The 20,907-nt window shown below is 35.7% G+C and overlaps 2 protein-coding genes across 2 annotated transcripts; one reads left to right on the forward strand and one right to left on the reverse strand.

Moving 5' to 3' along the window:
• Nucleotides 1-3,096: 3,096 nt before the first annotated feature.
• Nucleotides 3,097-4,427, reverse strand: LOC136204063 (caffeoylshikimate esterase-like). Its single transcript, XM_065995247.1, has one exon. It carries the CDS (start codon nucleotides 4,262-4,264, stop codon nucleotides 3,248-3,250), a length of 1,017 nt encoding a protein of 338 aa, XP_065851319.1. The 5' UTR covers nucleotides 4,265-4,427; the 3' UTR covers nucleotides 3,097-3,247.
• Nucleotides 4,428-16,197: 11,770 nt separating this feature from the next.
• On the forward strand, nucleotides 16,198-20,665 carry LOC136202027 (surfeit locus protein 1). The gene is made up of 6 exons (XM_065992474.1): nucleotides 16,198-16,524; nucleotides 16,637-16,752; nucleotides 17,967-18,205; nucleotides 18,964-19,138; nucleotides 19,222-19,505; nucleotides 20,099-20,665. Exons 1-6 carry the CDS (start codon nucleotides 16,365-16,367, stop codon nucleotides 20,166-20,168), a joined length of 1,044 nt encoding a protein of 347 aa, XP_065848546.1. The 5' UTR covers nucleotides 16,198-16,364; the 3' UTR covers nucleotides 20,169-20,665.
• The last annotated feature ends 242 nt before the right edge of the window (nucleotides 20,666-20,907 follow it).

A 20,907-nucleotide genomic window follows, 5' to 3' on the forward strand; every position in this document is an offset into this window, starting at 1 on the left:
CTGATATAAAGTTAGTGGACCATACAAACTTTTGACACTATACGATACCACCACATTTCATTAATTATAAACTCTTCAAAATAAGGGTAGGTAGTTGAGAATATATTTCAGAAATGGGTCACCCCGTGACTTCCTTCCTAACCTCACCCCATCAAATACTCCACCAATTTCTCAAATAAAACAAAAAATAAATAAAAAAAATAAAATACTTTACTCCACCAATTAATGCTACATACTATGAGTTAACCATAAATTCATATGCAAAGTTGAATATGATTTTTAACTTAAAATATAAAAATTAAAGGTTAAATTCGTCTATAGCACGAATGTTCTGTTAAACATGTCAAATCAACGATTTTATGTATAGAAAATCCGAATGAATCAACTATATGTGTGATTAGAGACGGATGTAGGGGTCAAAGGGACATTTGCCCCCATCATCCCTAAAAAAAAATTAGTCCAAAAAGAAGGGTTAAGTGCAAAAATACCGCTAACGTTTTGGGTCAGGAGAAATTTTACTTCTAACGTCTAAAATGGTGCAATTTTATCCCTAATGTTGAAAGCCAATAGCAGTTTTACCCCTATCGTTGATAAATTTGGTCAATTTGAGAAATAATTCATCAAACTGTCTCTTCGGTCATGAATCTTGTTATCCACACTTCACACATGCGTTATTTTATCAGTAACAAATCACAAACATATGTTAGGATGTGAAAAAAAAAATTAAAAATATACTGTCTTTTGTACGAATTAGACAAAAAAATCAAAAAATTCACCGAATTTATAAATATTAATCTCCAATTTTATTATTAAATTACAAAAAACTTATATCTTTTTTTAGAACAAATTATATGCAATTGGTGCAAAATAAAGAAAAAAAACGATTGTATGTTATAATAGTGTCTGAAATTGATCCAATTTATCAACGTTAGGTGTAAAATTGCTCTTGGCTACAAACATAAACATTAGGGATAAAATTGCATCATTTTAGATGTTAGGGGTAAAATTGCTCCTCACCCAAAATGCTAGAGGTATTTTTGCTCTTAGCTACAAACATTAGTCTAAAAAAAAATTACATAGAGTTTTGCGCCCCCCCTCAAATCCTGGATCCGCCACTCTATGTGATAAATTTTTAAAACTAACTATAGATTTGTGATAGCTTTGTAGATCTTATACTGACTGTAGCCTATATGGGTGGGAAGTTATTATCATGTTGTATTTATATTTTGTGATTTGATAGAATGAAATAGGGTGTTGTTAAACCCAGCCCCATTTTCCCACCCCTAGCCCCGTGAAAGGACGAAAATGCCCTTTCATGGGTTTTGGGAGGGGAAAAGCTATTTTTTTTTGCGGATTCGACACGCGGCGTGTGGCCATCACGCCTCACCTCGCGGTCGGACGTGATAGCCCCACGCCTCACCGCGTGGTCGGCCGTGACAGCCACATGCCCCACCTTACGGTCGGGCGTGTGGCTTTCACGACCGACCACGCGGTGAGGCGTGGGGCTATCACGTCCGACCGCGAGGTGAGGCGTGATGGCCACACGCCCGCGTGTCGAATCCGCAAAAAAAATAGCTTTTTTATCCCGTAAATAGTCCATCAAACCCGTAAATAGTCCGTTAAACCCGTAAATATGCGGTTAAACTCGTAACTACAGAATTGTACTTAAAACCAAAAAATAATATAAGTTAATTAATAAATATTATTAATCACAACAAATAAAACTAATATAATCTAGTCCAAGCCTCTCTCCTTTCAGCGTATAAATTCTCCAAATGGCGAACACTCTGATGAGAAAATAATCGCCATTGGGTGGCAATGGGAGGCACTGGAAACGAAGGATGTAAATAAAGACGTATGTAGTGACGATAACTCCCCAAATGATTAATAACGAACATTTTGTATCAGAACGTGACTTTTCTATAGCGTTTCGGTGGCTATCATGCCCCACCACATGGTGGGACGTGATACTCATACGCCCGACCATGTGGTGGGGCGTGATGCTCACACGCCCGAGTGCCGAACCAGATTTTTTCCCCCAATTCAAATTACAGAAATGCAAGGAAGTTAATTCGGAAACATACATCGACTTCGGACGTAACATCACTCCCATCTACTCTCGGTGATAACGGATTGTCTTCCATCAAACGTTTTGTCTTTGATTCGGATGAAAATGAGTTTGAGAGAGTTTGGGAGGGATTCAAATTTTCAGTTTTTGTTCAAATAGCAGTTAGGTCTTTTTTCGGGGCTGGAAGTGTGAAAATGGAACTGGGTAACCCACATGAAATATGGTATTTTTATAAAAAAAAATAAAAAATTAAGAGTAGTTTAAGGATGTAAACATATATTAAATCTAAAAAAAATAAAATTTATTATAAAATAAAATATTTTCCAATTTGTTATTACAACACCTAAAATTGAAAATATGTGATGAGTAATTATTAATATTATTCTCCAAAAGATAGAATAGAGTTACAAAATCTTAAAAAAATATTTTACTTTTTTAAAATGGTATTACTTCGTGTTCTTCGTATATTTTTATATTCAAAATTTGGAAAAATATATTGAAAAAAGCTTAATACATCATTTCCCCTCCTAAACTTATTTTAAAAGTTTGATTGGTCTCCTGAACTTACATAAAATATTTAGTTAGCTCTCTAAAATTGTATAAAATATAATCAATTAATCAATCAGTTGTAAAAAAAGCAAGTTAAACACGGAAAATATGTTGAATGTATCTTAAAAAATAAAAAAACCAAGATGGTATGCGATTTTAATATTATAGAAGAAAAATTTTTATAGTTGAACAAAAATTTCCTTTTTAATATGTTATAATTTATTTTATAAATTATATAATAACATTCTAAGACACGTATAATAAATATTCTGCATTTAACTTATTTTTTTAATACCGAACGATTAATTGAGCATATTTTATATAAGATCAATGAGCTAACTGAACATTTTATGCAAGTTTAGAAAGTTAGTAGAACACTTTGAAAGTTAAAGGCTCAATCAATCTTTTTTTTAAACAAATCAAGCCTTGAAAAGATATTGTCCCTAGCCACAAATTTGGAATTATGGTCCTAAGAGAAGTTGGAAATAACCATTCAGCACCTAGTTTATTATGATTATGATTTGAAATTACATGTTAGAGACAATCTTGTATTCGTAGATTTTTACCTATTAGCTTTTCCAACTATACCCTTACCATCCCAAGTACCACATTATTTCTAACCATACCTAATCACGCGCCACCTTCTCCGGCGGCTCTTCCAACTCCACCGCCACTTTTTGCAGATTCAGCTCGAGTTTTCAGCCACTCCACCATATCACCAAACACCAAATTCACATTTTCCTCCGATTCTCCGACGATCTGGTGCCACATTTCGGGGTAAATTTTCAACGTCTTATCCCTACTCGCTGCCCGTCGGTGAAGCTCCTCCACGCACCCAGGGTCACACACTACATCTCCTCCGCCGTGAACAATCAACAACGGCACATCCACCTCTTCAAATCTTCTCTGCAGGTCACCACACGCTCTTAGCATTTCAAGAGCCGTCGCCGCACGCGGTCGAGCTACGATTCTCCTCGGGCTCGCCACGGCTAACTTACGCTTCCACTCCTCCTTAAACGAGACATCCAGCAAAGATCCACGAGTAGGAACCACGCGCCACGTCGGGATAACTGCTGCAACTATGAAAAGCAAATGCTCCAATGGCCATGGAGGTTTAAACTTAGCGCTAATCCCACACATAGCTCCGTTTAGAATCAGACCATCCCACGCGCTCTTCTGACGGAGCGTTATGTACAAGGTTATCGCACCGCCTAGAGACTCAGCGTATAAAAACGCCGGTAAGTTAGGAGCATGAGTTTCACGAAATTTATCAAAGAACTGGATGCAGTCGTCGACGACGGGGTTGAGATCGGGGATGTGATGGATCAGGCCATCAAGACCATCGGAGAAACCATGGCCTTGATGGTCAATTGCGCAAACGGCGAAGCCAGATTGAGCAAAGAGAATGGAAGTGGATTGTACGAACCAGCTTGATTCGCCGGTGTAGCCATGAACGACGGCGACTAAGCCAATGGTTTCAGTGGGAGGGAGAGGTTTCCACCACTGTGTAAAGAGCTTGAGGCCGCGAGCATTGGTTATGTGCTCTGAAGAGTGAGCGACGCCGTGGCGAGCATAAAATTCGTCGGCGGAGAGTGTTCCGAAAGGGCTTTCCTCGTTAGCCTCGGCGATTGGATGCCGAACCGCCATGACTTGGTGATTTATTCTTCTGGCTAAACTGCGCAGGGTGCAGAGGATAATGATAGAACGCGAAGAAAATGAGAAATGGATGAAGAAAGGCTTTAGAAAGAGTGTGACTCTATTCCATTTAGGCAGTTGAGTGATTATTTATGCTTGTCTGCATTAGGGAGTGATTCAGTGGTTTCGAGAGCACTGTACAATTTATGAAAAGTAAAAGAAAAAAATTCTTGTGATTTCTTTTATAAGAGCATGTCTAAAGGGTGTGGTTTGGTTGTTACCAAACCACCCATTAGACTTATTTTAGTTTATTTTAGTTTGTAACTTATTTTGATTACACCAAAAAGACCAATCAAGATTTGCACATACCCACACAAAAAAAGAGAAATTGAGCATCACCCAACCAACATCAAGCAATTGAACAACACCTCAGCGCGTGTATACATGCTGAAGCATAAACTTTTGCTTTTTGCTTTTTTATGTCAAATTACAATAATAGTCTTTTGTTATTAATTAATAATTTTTTTTACTCTATAAAATTCTAAAATAACAATGATTTCTAATGGGTTACGTGGCATCTTTAAGTTGTGATCTAGCATTAGAGATACTCTAAGCAAAGTTGCATCACAAGGCTACAAGACGCAAAATCCGGGTAAGGAGACGTCGAAGAGCTCTTGCTTCAAAATCTTTCTTAAATCCCGATACGGCTCTTTAAGAATGTGCACTATAAAAGGTAGAGAATCCGCATAGTTGGCTATTCAATTCGTACTTCTATTTCCTTCTTTATAGATATGGCGAGGAGAAATTTCACACTCATACCAATAAGTTTCACAATGACTCTCACTAGAGAGACGATTTCGTTGGGAGGAATAAGGTGTCGAGAAATAAGGTCAACACAGATCTTGCTATCAACTTCTAAAAGGACTTTATACCTTGGTGACCAAGTAAGTCTCAACCATTCCATAATTCTCCATAACTCCGCTTTAACCACTAAGCAGATATCCACATTCTTAGAAAAGCCTTGAACCCAATCACCTTTACTATCGCGGACAAGGCCGCCAACCGCAGCTAAGAAAGAGCTCCCAACACCATCTGTATTGAACTTGACCCAAGTTGTCTCCGGAGGACTCCACCCAATCAAAACCTCTTCTCTAATGGGTTTATGCGCAACCAGATCCTTGGAGAAAGCCTGATTACTATTAATGATGCCATAAACATGCACTTGAATGCTCTGCACAATCTCCATAATAGATCTTTTAGACTGTTGGAATATAACGAGGTTCCTATTTTTTCATCAGTGCCAAGAAATCACAAAAACAAGATGTCATTCATTGTAGGATAACTAATTTCCCTGACTCAGGTTGTCATAAAACCAATTAGCTTCATTCGAGGTGATAAAAACCCAAAAATCATTTTAGGAAAGGATTCGGAGCCAAATTGATCACGCCAAAGGGCAATCCCTCACAACGTGAATCATAATAATCAATGTTGGGCCCTCTTTGCAGAATGAGGGATTGGATGGTTTATGATAATCTTCTCCGGGATTTTTGAATAGCAAATGCAGTAAAAGATGCACCGAAAATTGATTTTTTGATGCTGTCAGATCATTAAGAATAATTTTGACTTTTTACATGTACTTAGTGACAGATAAATCTTTTTTTTTTTTGAAATCATATAGATCAAGGCTCAGTTGAAATTGTCGAGTTCCGGAGGCAACTCCATAAGTACACTCAAGAGCAACCCAAATATCATGAGAGAATTTGAAACCAATGATAACAAGATATACCACTTTAATGATTGAGTTCAATAGTAAAGCACGAACTGGATTTTCTATGTCGGTCTAGTCATGGGATGTTGGATTTAATACAGAATCATTAACATTGGAGGAATATGCAACCTAAAGCAGATACTAAGATGGTGGAGGTGTGTTGCAAATGATTGGACCAAATAGTCTATGAGACTGAATAATTGCCTTAATACCCATTCTCCACGAGCAATACTGTAAGGTGTAAGTTGGATATGAATTATAATATTGGTAAGGGTTTAACGAGGTAGTGATATTGAGTTTGGTGTGATATTGGAAAAAATGGAGGTATATTGCTTTTGTAATATTGATTGGGTAATGAAGGAATTATTGAATGTGGGGTTGAAGAAACGCAAGGCTGTCGACCAACATATGTACTCTTTTAACATTTGTTCTTATGGTACTCTTATGGGAAAGTTCAGATCTAGGAAAGTTCCAATATATGCACTCTTTCTCGGCAAGGATGGATTGATCATCATTTCAGATCTAGGAAAGTTCCAATATATGCACTCTTTCTCAATAAGGATGGATTGATCGACGGAAGACATGAGGTGATTGATGCTGCTTGGTCTTGATCTATTGGAAAAATGCAACTGGTTTGGAAATTAAAACGAGATCTGTTGGAAAACCTTAGGTGGAAAATACTTATTTTTCGACTTGCTTAGTTTCTACAAGTACAAGTTCTTTCTTCACTAACGACACTACTTGTATGGTATTAACTGAATACACACTCAAAATCGTTGCACAATACAATCTTCCTCCTCGGCCTGTCTTACTTAATCTTGCCTCCACTATGAATATTGGATCTTTCCTAATTCTGATTGGGAACCCTCACAATCTGGTGATTGCTTTGAAAAGTGGAATTTCATTTTGGATTTTTCTGGTTGGTGTTTTCCCTACTACATTAGTTCGAGTTTTGGTATAGGGGTGCCAACGAGCCTATGTAGTTCGCAAACAGTTCGAGTTCGGCTCGGCCAAAGCTCGGTCCAAGCTCGGTCCGATTGAGCTCGGCTCGAGTTCGAGATCGGTTCGAGGATTAACGAGTCAAAACACGAGCTTTCTTAGGTTCGACTCGAAAGCTCGTGAGCAAGCTCGGTTATTTTTAAATATATATTTTACCAATTCTTAATTATATCGATATATATACATATTTCAATAATTTTAATTTTTAAACTTTTATTAAGAGTCATAAGTTATAAGTCCATTAATAAATTATCACAATAAAACAATTAAATTATACATATAACTCAAAAACCAAATATTTGAGAATATTTTACAAGCATTGCTGTTTTTGGTTTTTTTGATTCTACTTTAAAAAAAAATATTTGATGTTTAACTATTTCTTTTCCTTATCCGGTGAAAGCGGGAAAAAAAAAGAAAAAAAAATGTCTTCAGCTAGGCTTAGTTCAATGAAGATGAGGAGAAGAGCAAATTAATTGTGAGGAGAAGATGATAAAGTATCCCACATCGAAATTGTGGGGAGAGATGAGGGAAGGAAGCTACTATAAATACAAGAATGGGTTAATTGGAAGGGTTGTTTACAAGAAAATCATAAATCAAAATATTATTATTATTTTGTTAATACTGATAGTTTAATTTTTAATATATCAAAACTATTCAACTTTATATTGTAAATGTCTAATACTTTTCTAAACAGTTAATTTATAAAATGTCTACGGAAGACATTATTCCTTTAACTGCTTAATATTTTTAGGTTTGGTATAATTGAAAATACTAAGTGACAAAAGTGTAGATAATTTTTATAATGTGAATTTCCTTGTAAATTTCCCTAATTGGAAGTTAAATAAGGCCCAAGATCTAAAGTTCTCATCTTTAGATAGAGTGCCTGTTTAAGTTAGTGGAATTTTTTCATTCAATTTTTTTCCTCAAAAAATCGGAGTCATTCCGGTTAGACCACTGGGTTATTGGTTCATTCCGATTTTTAGCGGACTGTTGTGGATTGAAAAATCTAGTATGACTCAGACCGGAATTCTATCCGATTTCTAGTTAGACCAGTCCGACTGGTTGGTTCTGTCTAAGTCTGATAACATTGGTAAAAACCAAACGAGTTCGAGCTGGCTCGAAAAGAATCGAGCTCGAGCCGAACTTGTGTCGAGCTCGAGCCGAGCTCAAAAAATCCAAGCTCGAGCCGAGCCGAACCTTTTTCATTCTCGAGCCGAGCCGAGCCAAGTCAGGTTCGGTGTCGGTTCGGCTCGTTGGCACCCCTATTTTGGTAAATGTTGTGTTGATTTTGTGCATATTCGAGAAATAAGGAAAAATAAATTAAAAAGACATAAATACCCCCTTAACATTTTATTACAACTGCCACATCATCACTTTTTGACGATGTTAGTGTTTTATATTGTTTTTGTTAACGGAGTGAACCTCAAGGTGTCCATTTGTCAACTTTTAAATCATATGAATTATGTTTTTTTTTTTGGTAAATAAGGAAGAGGAAAAACAGAAGAAACACAAGAGGCCACCCTAAGCGGCAAGCAGACGGGGGAGGGTTACTCCTAAAATATCATTTCGCAGCAAGGGCAAAATGTCGGGGGGGGGGGGGGGGGGCGCTTGTTGGAGGGTCGACACACCAATGGGGAAGCTGAACGCCTAATTAGCGAGGTAATCGGCACACATGTTCCCTTCTCCATACACATGCTGCAAAAGGATAGCATCAAAACGGGCCATTATATTACAGACCAGGGCCCGGGAGGGGTGGTGCAGTGGGCATTTTCCACGAATCAAAGTTACGAGCTCGACACAGTCAGATTCTACTTCAATCTTGGTCACACTAGAGGCTAAAGCAATTTTCATTCCCGAGAACACCCCCCAAAGCTCGGCCTCAAACGAATTTCCTTTGCCGATATTATGGGCAAAACCGCACACCCAATGACCCTCCCCATTTCTTATCATTCCGCCAGCCGCAATGCACTTTGAGGAAGCTTTGCACGACCCATCCGAGTTCAGTTTCCAAAACCCCGAGCGAGGCCTCACCCAACCAACACGATGCTCGACTTTATCTTCCGTACTAACTCCGCCCGCTAGAGCCTCCCAACACCCTGCATTCTCCCTCATCTTATGGTGGATTAATTCCCCCCGTCGTTCCGGCAACACAAAATCCTCTAGGAACAGAATCTTGTTCCGCCATTCCCACAACTGCGTCGTCGACCAATAAACAGCCTCTGCCAATCAGAAATACCAAGGTAAGGGTCTGGTTTCCGTAAGCAATTCAGGAACCAGTCCACACCATCCTGGTTAAAGAAGACATCCCAGTGCCTAGGATCAATAAGCTCCTTCCAAATTGCCGCACTAACCGGACAATCCCTTAATGCATGAACCACCGATTCCGCGACACCCTGACACCTCGGGCATTGGCCATGCTCCGTCAAGTGCCTCCTCCATCTATCTTCATTCGTAAGAATTCTGCTATGAATGCAAAGCCAAGCGAAGGTCTTATTCCGTTGAGGGAGCTTCAGCTTCCAAATCTTCTTAAACATCGAGTTCTCAACCACTTCCCTCCCATTCGAGATGATCGTCTCATAAGTCGCTTTGCACGATAACATACCATTCGACGCATTCCTCCAACTGGGCATGTCCCCAAATTCCTCTTCCTTCGTTGTGATCAAGCTATGGATGCGCAAAAGGATGCTCTCGTCAAAGTAGTTTTGTAGGATATCCCACTTCCAGCCATTAGAATCATTAAAAAGGTCAGCCACCCGTCAAATCATATAGCTTAAGTTTGCAAATAGGTCAAATCATAAAGTTTATTTTTATATTTTTCTTTAAGATTAATCTAACTTACAAACATTAAGGAGTATAATTGTAACCACTAAAGTTGTGATACTTCTACATCGTATCCCTTTTATTATTAATTTTTTTTATTTCTTTAAACTAATTATGATAAAATTAATTTATTCTGTCAAATCTTTAAGTATGTGCATGTGCTTCATTGATTCCACATTATCAAACTCATCTAACCAAAAAGACATGGATATATGATTAATGTTAAAATTAAATGTTTACAAGTTAATTAGATGAATGCATCATTTATTATTGAAATTTTTTCAAATTATGTGTGTTATTTTTCTATTTAAAGTCTGTTAGATATAAAGGTGAAAATTATTAAATTAGTGTGGAATTCATGTTAATTATTGGGTTAATATGGAGTGAGTATTTTCATATCATAATCATTTCAATCCATCATATTTTTAGGTACACGATAAATTTATTATCTATTAATTGTGACACTAAAAAAATATAAGAGAATTTAGTAATACTTTTAACTATTTAAATAATTTTTAGATTAACGGATTAATTTTAATTTAACAATCTAAAATCTGCTGAATAAATCATTATTATGTTGGGTTTCGTGTAATGCGTTTACAACTCACGTATAACTTTATTATTAAGGGGGTGTTTGGTTGCTTATTTTCATGCTCCGTTTGCCAGTTCATTTCAAAATGGAGACTTTTAAGTGTTTGGTTAGTGTCATGCAATTTGTCTTTTACACCTAAAAAGTAGTATTTTATAAAAGTAGAGAATCCTTGCTTTTTAGAGAATGAGCTTTTTGCAATAGCAAACCGCAATAGTAAACAGCAAACAACAACAACAAACAGTAGGTAAAACAAACAGACTCGAATCATGTTCACAAGTGATAATTGAAATTAGGATAATGTATAAAAATACATTTAATGTTGACAATTAAAAACAATTTTATCCTTAATGTCATAAATGATAAGGCTGAAGACTTAATATTATTAAGTTCGACAAATTATTCAGATTTTAAAATTTTATTTATCCAACACATACAATATATATATGTGTGTGCCATCTATTATGTTATGTAGAGTGGAGATAACATAATTCATTACTATAGGAAATTTTTTTGTTAAGAATAAATTAAATTTGCTAAATTTACCAACTTAAAAGTAAAATTATTCTTTCTTTTAAATAGTAAAATTGTTCTTGATTACCAATATTAGATATAGTTTTATAATTTAATCTCTAGTTTTTCTTAATTAGGAGGAAGTGTAAGGATATAAAACAAGGGTATGAGGCAGGCTATTCCTATCTATTATATGGGCGTCTTCTTGATCCCAATTTCTACGGCTGAGGAACTTCAGCGGATGCTAAATTCTTTCTGGTGGGATAATAAGAAGGATGGGTCTCGTAGAATTAATTGAATGACTTGGGATAAACTGTGTGTTCCCAAGGACGGTGGGGGCCTGGGATTCAGGGATTTTACTGCCTTTAATCTAGCATTATTGGAAAAACAAGGGTGGCACTTTCAATCATCCCCAGATTCTCTTGTCAGTCAAGTTTTCAAAGCCAAATACTACCCCTAATGGGGAATTCATAGAAGCTCGATTAGGACATTCTCCTAGCTTCATTTGGCGGAGTATCTAGAGCTCTCAATTGTTGCTTCATAAGGGGAGCAGATGGAAGATAGGTAATGGCCAATCGATAAATATGTGGAATGATAAGTGGCTAAGAAATGAGTACAATCGAAGATCACCTCTCCTAGAGTGGACGGATTGGAAGATTTACACGTTAGCGACCTATTCATTCTGAATTCCTATGATTGGGATTTCGAGCTGCTTGAAGAATTGTTTTCTGAGACGGACATCGTTGATATCAGTCGCACGGCTGTTAGAGTGGAGGGGAGGCGAGATGAATTAATTTGGGATGGTTCAAAGTCGGGCCTCTATATTGTTAAAAGTGCTTATCACACTACAATGGGAGAGGATGAGGTTTCCCAGAGTCTTCGAGTTGAGGGGGATTGGCGTGTGATTTGGTCTGCGACGGTTCCGTACAAAGTGCGCTACTTCTGTTAGAGGCTGATACGGGATTGTATTCCAATGCGGGTCAAACTAAGGAGGAGAGGGGTTGATATGATCGATGATTGTGTGATGTGCTCCCTTGACATTGAAGACGTTTGACATCTTTCCTGGCTTTGCCCAAAAGCGCAGGCTGTATGGCGGGTGGCTGGTCTAGTTAAGAGTCTGGATCAGAGAGCTGCTGTTGCTGATAACTTTGCACATTTATTTATTTTTTATTTTTGCAGACTCAATGACCTAAGGAAAGTGCAGCTATTCATGGTTTTGTTGTGGTGTTGCTGGCGCTCGTGTAACGAAAGACTTTGGAAACAGATCAATAGCCTGGTGGAGGCCATCGATTTCAGAGGCAAACGGACACTGGAGAAATGGTAAATAGTTCAACGTCGAAGGAATCGCTCGATTAATGAGGCAGAAACTGCTCCATGCGTGAACAAATGGCATCGCCCACCTCATCCTTTTTCTCTCTCTCTGCACCGATTACAGCACCTTCACAATTCTTGGGAGATCGGGTAGCAGCGCGATGATTCGACGGTCTGACGGCTCCTTTGCAGCGGCTCGAACAGGGAACACCGACGGCTTGATGGAAATCCGCGAAGGCAAAATATGGACGCTCCTTCAAGCTATGAAATGGCCCTGTATTAGAGGGGAAACTAATGTGATCTTTGAAACAGACTCACAACTAGTAGTTCATGCTCTTCACTCAAATCATCCTGATATATCCGAGTTTGGGGATATAATTGGTCAGATTTGACACTTGCTGTCAACTCATAACGGTTTCTCATTCCATTTTATCCGAAGGCTAGCAAATGTTTTAACTCATGTTCTGGCAAGAGCGGCCGCTCAACATGCTAGTCCGTTCTATTATGATGTTATTCCGAGTTTTGTTTCGCATTCTGTTTTGAACTTTTGTAGTGACTCTCAGCATTAATGAAATTATCTTTATATATATATATATATATATATATATATATATATATATATATATATAATATATATATAATAATTATTTTAAATATTCTATCCTTTTTTTTGCTAGCTGCTCGATCCTAATACAATTCAAAATAAAAATTTAGATATCAATTTCATATCAATTCAGGGTATCTCATTAATTAAATAATTAAATGACTAAATTATCAATTAAAAGTTTTAAGTCGTTTAAATTAGATTTCGAGTTCGAGTCCTAGTGTACATAGAAACTTTAATTGAAAGATGATCCACTTTAAGATAAATGGTACCTAACGAGCCTTGAACCGAAAAATCGGATAAACTTTAGTTTTAACTAGAAAGATACCATTGCTTCGCTTCGGGAGAAAAAACTTTACAAATTTTTATGTCCAAATTAAAATTATAAAAAAAATAAATAATTAAAATATTAAGTATTTATTTAATTTAAATGTGTTTTTTATTTACCAATTAAATAGTCAATTAAGTAAAAAACTCATGTATTTTGATAAGTCAAGATATTTTTTTTGGTGGAAAAATATTTAACTTAACATTTTAAGTTAAATATTATGAACTAATATTTTTATAACAGTTACATCATTTAATATTTTCAATATTTATAATTTTCAACACTTAAAATTCAGTAATTATTTTTTCAGCACCTAATTTTAAGTTTTATCAAACATAATTTAAGTCTTTAGAATGTTAACCCAGAGATTTTTCACTCTAAAATTTTAGTAAGTCTAAACCTAACAGTGAATAACCAAATTTATTTTATTAAATAAGCTTACGTGAACACTATGGTTAATATAATATTATAATTTAAAGGATAATTAATTTATTAGTCCCTATATTTTGACAAAACACACTGTTTAGTCCCTGTATTTTCAAAAACACACGGTAAGGTCTCTAACCTTTTTCTCGATGAACTGTTTAGTCCTTCCATATGTTTGTTAGATTTTTTACCGTTTATGAATTCAGCAATCACTAAATTACCCTTTAATATTTTGACTTAAAGTCAAAAGTAATTAACATCTCTATGTCTTTCTCTCAGAATCCGCGCTGAAAAAAATGGAGAAACGATTGAATATCTAACCCATAATCGACTCAAATCAACCAGAAGAACACAGAAATGAGAAATAATGAAGATAATGGTCTTATATATTTGATTTTGTGGTAAAGGGTAGTTATTTTTGTAAATAGATTTTGACTCAAATCCAAATTGACTAACAGAATCTTCATGGGAGTCTAATGGCAGGGATTAAACAGTTCACGGAAAAAAACGTTAGAGACTAAACAGTTCATCGAGAAAAAGATTAGGGACCTTATCGTGTATTTTTGAAAATATAGGGACTAAACAGTGTGTTTTGTCAAAGTATAGGAACTAATAAATTAATTACCCTAATTTAAATGGTCTAAAGCTTTATAACGAGAGAGTAGAGGCTAATGGATATTTTTATGTTCATCTATTCATAAGTAAATAGAATGTAGAAAAGAATAAATTAGACTTTTTTCTATAGACATGGACTTTGAAATAACATAAAAGACAAAAAGGAAAATAATATAAAAAGAAAAGGAATATGAGTGAGCAAAGGAAAAGAAGCCTTTAAAAAGGCCATGAAGTTTTGTACAAAAAAAAAATGACATAAAGAAACGGCACCGTTTTGCTCCAAGTTATTTGGGTGCCACAAAAGCTCAGAGAAATTAGGGGAGGATATGATGGATTGTTTTAAGGGCATAATTGGAATAAATTGGAAAAAATATGAAATTGATACTGTTCCCTTCATTCAACTTTATATATATACTAGAAAATACCCCTTGCTTCGCTTCGGGAGAAAATAAGTATATTTTTTATTCGGTTCATATGTTTTGTGTTTGAGATATTTACTTTGAAAAAGAAAATTAGTTCATATATTGTAGTAAGAAGGGAATATGTTTCATAATATTTATAAAAGTTACATACATCATTAATTATACATAATACATGATAACTTTAAGTATATAAGATAATAAAACACACACATTTTTGTACAGCACACGATAAGGCTATATAATTAAGGGTTAAGATGCATAAATATTACATCAATATCAATTTTATCTCTCATGTCTAAAATGGTGCAATTTTACTCTTAATATTTGTAAAAGGAGCAATTTTACTCCTAAAGTTGATAATTTGGATCAATTTGAGAAATAATTCATCAAATTGTTTGTTCGGTCATGAATCTTGTGATCTACACTTCACACGTGCGTCATTTTATCAATAACAAATCATGAACATATGTTGAGATGTGAAAAAAATAAAAAAATATACCGTCTTTTGCACGAATTAGCCAAAAAAAATTCAAAAAATTCACCGAATTTATAAATATTAATCTCAAATTCTATTATTAAATTAAAAAAAACATGAAATCTTTTTTTAGAACGAATTGAACTGCACCATTTCAGACGTTAGAGGGTAAAATTGCTCATGACCTAAAATGTTAGAGATATTTTTACACTTTAATCCTATAACTAATACAACGGTGGTTTTTTTCCGTGCTGTTTGAGCTCCAGCACAAAAAAAAAAAAATTGAAATGTCAAAGCTGCAGTAAACTAATTCAATTGAAATCAACAATTCTTTTTCCAATTCCTCACTCTCTATGAATTACTATTTTTTTTATCTCCTTTTCACAAAATACAGTGTAAAAAACGACATCGTTTCTGTCGTTCCAACCCCAGCCATAAACATATACGCTCTCACCTTCAGGGCTACCTTTCTTCCACTGATTCTTTTTGTCATCTCTTTCTTCTGTTCTTCTGTCTGCATTTCTTGATATTTCTTTCCTCCTCCTGCAGCTGCAATACTGATAAGAATCTCTTCTTTTTTCTCTATTTCTCAACTCCGTTTGTTCAAATTGTTCAATTCTTGTGATTATTCCGAAATGGAAGAGAAAAAAATACAGATTTGCTTAATTGGGTTTTTTTGGTAGAAGAAGAAAACTCAAAACCTCAGTTGAGAGACCATGGCAACAAAAGAGCAAAAATGGACTGAGATTGTAGATGAGAAGGATGTGGAAAGTAAGCGAAAGAGAGAGAAGAAAGACGTGGAATGGGGGAAGAGCAGGAGACTAATCAATGGAAGAAGCCTTAAACGGTATCGTTTTATTGCTAGCTAGATAGGGACAATCCGAAAAAATAAAATCAGAATAGAAAGGGTATAAAAGGAAACAAATTTTAAGGGCACAATTGGAAGAAATTGGAAAAATTATGAAATTAGTACTGTTCACTTCTTTCGGCTTTATATATATATATATATATAATATATAGATAATATATATCTATACAATTGTGAATTATTACTGCAAGTTCGTAGTTTATTTTTATATTATTTAAAAGAAAAACTATTTGTTAAGTCCCAATCATATTTTTCACAAACCAAGAATCGAAAAACCCCATTCTTAAATTTGAATCAAAACCCCCATTCTCCTCCTTTTCTTCCAGTAAACAAGAAGAGCAACTTTCTGTAAAAACTCAAATGCAACATTCAAGATGGCTCTTTACATTGAAAGATCACTGAAGCGAGTTCTTCTTCGTCCTGGATTATTGCAGAAGCATTGGGCTCCTTCATCTCCGTTGTCTTCTAGTTCAGCCGCTGCAATCTCCTCTACTGTCTCTCAAACTCCTTCAAATTCATTTGCTCAATCTCAAGGTTTTGTGTCTTTGTTTCTCTAATTTATGGTCTGATCATGAATTTCTTAATTGAGTGAAAATTGGAGAAGTATGTGAATTTGCTTAAGGTGTTCTTTCTTTTTATTATATAGGATTTAAACTTCCAGAAGAAGAGAGAGGATCAAGATTGTCAAAATGGTTGCTATTTCTACCTGGAGCTCTTACTTTTGGCCTTGGGACTTGGCAGATCTTCAGGAGGCAGGACAAGGTTGCTCAATCATCTATTTTCAATCTTGATTGCGTTCTTGTTTCTGTACTTTACTATATCAGACTACTCAAAGAAACTTTATTAATTAGGAATTTGCTAAAATAGACCCTTATTGATTCAAATGTTTATGCAATTTTTTCTCCTTGACTCGGTAAGACTTAGTTAGGAAGTTGTATATTTGGTTGCTGGAAAAATTAAAGTCCGTCTATCTATCTGTGTATGCTAAAAACTAGATTGGGAAGTTCTTTCCTGTCTCATGTTAAAATGCATTGGAAAGGTTGAAAAATAAATTAGGCTGGTTTTTCCTGTAGCTGGATCTTGGAACCCCAAAAGTCCGTTAGAATTAGATTAGGATTCCAACCGAGCACCTTTTGAGATGTTGAGAAGATTGCTTGTTGGGGTATGTTGCACGAACACTCCTCTTTAGTAGCGTTTATGCGTTTTGTGTCTTTGTTCATATCCGTTTCTTTTAGAAGGCTATGTTACGAAGGTGTGTTTTAGAAATAATGTTTCCGTTTCAGTGTCCGCTTGCATTTTCATGTCTGTGTAACATAGGAGATGACAATACGATGAAAGTTGTAATCTGTGTTTGGGGGATTTATTGTCCATCAGTGGCCTCTATGTAATGTCGGGGTTTCACACTTTTTCTTCACATGTTATTTCGAACAACGTACAGTTCAGTATTTGCAACTCAACAAACTGGGCATGGGAACAGAATAAGATAATGTAGCACTTCAACATTTTACGATTTTCTGTGAACTTCAGTACGAGATAGTACTAGTTTGTTGTTTAATTTTATTTTAAAGGCTAAGGTTCCTCAATATAAATAGTTTCTTTGGCTAACACCAAACGCGTTTACATCTAGACAGTTCAGTTTTCATATAGGACATCAGCTATTCTCTCTTTCGCCTTTCAGTTTAGTTGAGATACTGTAACTCTTGATCACTCCTTAAAACTCCACAGACACTATTCTGCCAGAGGCGGACATTCTACAAGCAAGAAAGCGTTTTCTCATAACTTTGTTTTCTTTGCGAACCCTGTCTACTTTCTGGGATCATTTTTCTTTTTCTCTCTGTGTTTAAGAAGTATCGGTGGCTGTTACTTACTAACGAGGTGTATCCCTAAGTTTCATATTGGATTAATAGTGTCAGTTGCAATATTGTGAAGTTGTGAGTTGGAACCCCGATTTTTAACACTATTGTTTTTCGTTGCAGATTGAAATGCTAGAGTATAGACGGAAGAGATTGGAGATGGAGCCTGTGAAATTTAATGAAATATCTCCATCAAGTGATCAGTTGGATACTTTAGAGTTTAGGAGGGTGGCATGCTTAGGTGTTTTTGATGAGAAGAGGTCAATCTATGTCGGACCACGTTCGAGAAGCATATCTGGAGTGACTGAGAATGGGCACTATGTCATTACACCCCTGATGCCAATACCAAACGACCCTGAAAGGTAAGCACGTTGTTTCCTCATAACTAGCAAAAATAGTCTATAAGTAATTTGTACGAATAGTTATCTTTCTGGGTTAAGGATAAAAGATTCCCGCAATGTATTTGGGCTGCGCAATTGAACTCTCAACCTTTTCAAGTGTGCCAGAGAAAAGGCAATAGCGTGTGCCTTGTTTAGGCTGTGGTTGCTCCCCAGAATCCTTGTGTAATTCGGGGGTTACATTATCAAAATCTGTCAGTAATTACCAAGAGATTTCGGATGGAATCTCTTCAAATAGGGAACAATTGAACGAATGAAAAACTGATGAGGGTAATGTTGCACACTCGAACATATTAATCGTCTAATTGTGCCCAGCTCAAAACCACATTTGATTAGAATAAGAAGGCTGCAATGAACATGAATGGTGATGAATTGTTTATCGATTTGAATCATCTACCTTTTGTTCATTGACACGAATTAGTCTTGTGTCGCTTCAGAGTGTCTTTTTTCCCTAAACAACTGATTTTGATAATTTTTGCGCACTTGACATTTAGTTAAGGGTTAACATGCTCATATTTCACTTCGTTTTCCCGTTCTCTAATATAGAAGATAACGAATCTTGGTTCACTCTGATTGAACTTAATATTATATTGAACAATAACAATTCCAAACGATATAGAGGACCTAGACGGTTATAACGCTCTTGATCTTGATTTCGATTTATTAATCAGATGATATTGATCTCCTTCTTGCAACTAACAAAGTTAGTAGTCTACTTTCAGTGTACGGTCACCGATTCTGGTCAATAGAGGGTGGGCTCCTCGTATTTGGAAGGAAAGATCCTTAGAAACTCCACAGTATGATGAACAGCCTTCAGATACATCGTCGTCTTCTACTCAAGAGGTTGAACAGAGATCGTGGTGGAAATTTTGGTCCAAGAAACCGAAACTTACTAAGGTGACCTTTGTATTCCTTCAGTTCTTTGTTATACCAGGAACTTTAAAATGGAATTTCAAATATTTTATTTTCCATTTTTACAGGATCCAACTCCGTATGTAGATGCTGTAGAAGTTATAGGAGTCGTTCGAGGGAGCGAACAGCCTAGCATTTTTGTTCCAGAAAACGATCCAAGTTCTGGCCAGTGGTTTTATGTTGATGTCCCTTCAATTGCCTGTACTTGTCAACTTCCCGAAAATACTATCTACGTTGAAGACATAAACGAAAATGTTAACCCTTCATGCCCGTACCCTCTCCCGAAGGATGCCAATACCTTGATACGTAGTTCAGTCATGCCGCAAGATCATTTAAATTACACACTTACATGGTATGCTAATTCAACCTCTCTATATCTTAACTATGCTTCACCTTAGCTCGTATAATCATCGAATTGTATGTGTTGCATGAGACTCGAAAAGTTGAAAAAGTTCATACCTTTAAGTTGTAATAAGTCGGGTATTTTCTTTTGGCTTTTGTTGATTTTCCTGTCAATAAAATAGGGAAAACACAATTTCAAGCACCTGAATTTACAGGTTTTCGTAATTGAACCTCTCCTTTTTAATTTAGTTTATTAAGCTCCTGAAACTTTGTAATGGTGACTTGCTCGCGCAATTTAACATAGATAATGTACGTTACACCGTGAATTGCATGTGATAGAGCTGACCGAATGAAAAAAGAAGAAAAAATTGGAGATAATAGATGTCAGTTGTATAGTTGAAGGACTCCGACGGATTAAAATTGAAGTAGCTCAAATATGTACAAGTGTGAAACAAAATTCAAATGTCAGGTGCTTAAAATTGTGTTTCGCCTAAAATAAATCCCGAGCTGTAACATCTGATATGAAACACCACCGATCAAGAAGTCGGGAACTTTTGGAGGATTCATTCATATGTTTATGATGTTGATTGTGTTTTTGAACAGGTATTCTCTATCTGCTGCTGTTACATTTATGGCTGTCAAGAGACTAAGGCCACAGAGAAGCCGCAGATAGCAAATATATAGGAGAAGACGTGCAATTACTGATCGGGAAGCTGATTGCGTTTGACGCTCGAGTAGCTATGAAGTTCGATAATGGAATTTCTTGTATTAGATCTTCAACTGAGGACATTTTTCTCATGTTACTGACTTGTGAATCACAGAAGCAAATCTCTGTGGAAATTCTTTTGGTGAAAAGTGTTGTTTTCTTCGGTGCAGGCACAAATAACTTGCACCGGATAATGTACATTTTTTTTGCGTTCCGACTCAGTTTATGAACATCCATACAGATAGAGGATAGTGAAAAATGTAATAAATATTTTGTAGTCAAGATTTAAGATCAGATCATATGTGGTTGAGAGCTTACCTATAACTAGAAAGTTCATGGGTTCGAGTCACATGGGTAGGACGGGATGGGGATTTGCCTTTGTTATATTTAATGGAAGTATATTACGCACAAATTTATTTTTTAAGTTTAAGATTTATTTAATAAATCAAAATTTCCCCTGCAAATCAATGGATGCCATTAGGTCTTGTGATTTTGAGTGCCTAATTGAAATTTTAATTATAAAAAATAAAGTAAAAATAGTTATTTTTTGGATTTCTAAAAGCAAAAGCACTAATTAGACTCCTATGATAAATATTTTCAAGCCAAATTATAATAAAGTTAATCCATTTAATCTTTATTGTGACTTATTAGTGATATGGTTGATTATAAATATATTTTAAGTAATTTTAATTTTAAAAAATTTTTT

This window comes from Euphorbia lathyris, chromosome 8, assembly GCF_963576675.1.
Source record: "Euphorbia lathyris chromosome 8, ddEupLath1.1, whole genome shotgun sequence".
NCBI classification, from domain to species: domain Eukaryota; kingdom Viridiplantae; phylum Streptophyta; class Magnoliopsida; order Malpighiales; family Euphorbiaceae; genus Euphorbia; species Euphorbia lathyris.

Excerpts from the sequence above, each read along its gene's own strand:
- LOC136204063 (XM_065995247.1), bottom strand. The coding sequence starts at position 4,264 with ATGGCGGTTCGGCATCCAATCGCCGAGGCTAACGAGGAAAGCCCTTTC.
- LOC136202027 (XM_065992474.1), top strand. The coding sequence starts at position 16,365 with ATGGCTCTTTACATTGAAAGATCACTGAAGCGAGTTCTTCTTCGTCCT. Across the intron at positions 16,525-16,636 it reads TTCATTTGCTCAATCTCAAG|GATTTAAACTTCCAGAAGAA; the intron begins GTTTTGTGTCTT and ends TTTATTATATAG. Across the intron at positions 18,206-18,963 it reads ATACCAAACGACCCTGAAAG|TGTACGGTCACCGATTCTGG; the intron begins GTAAGCACGTTG and ends GTCTACTTTCAG.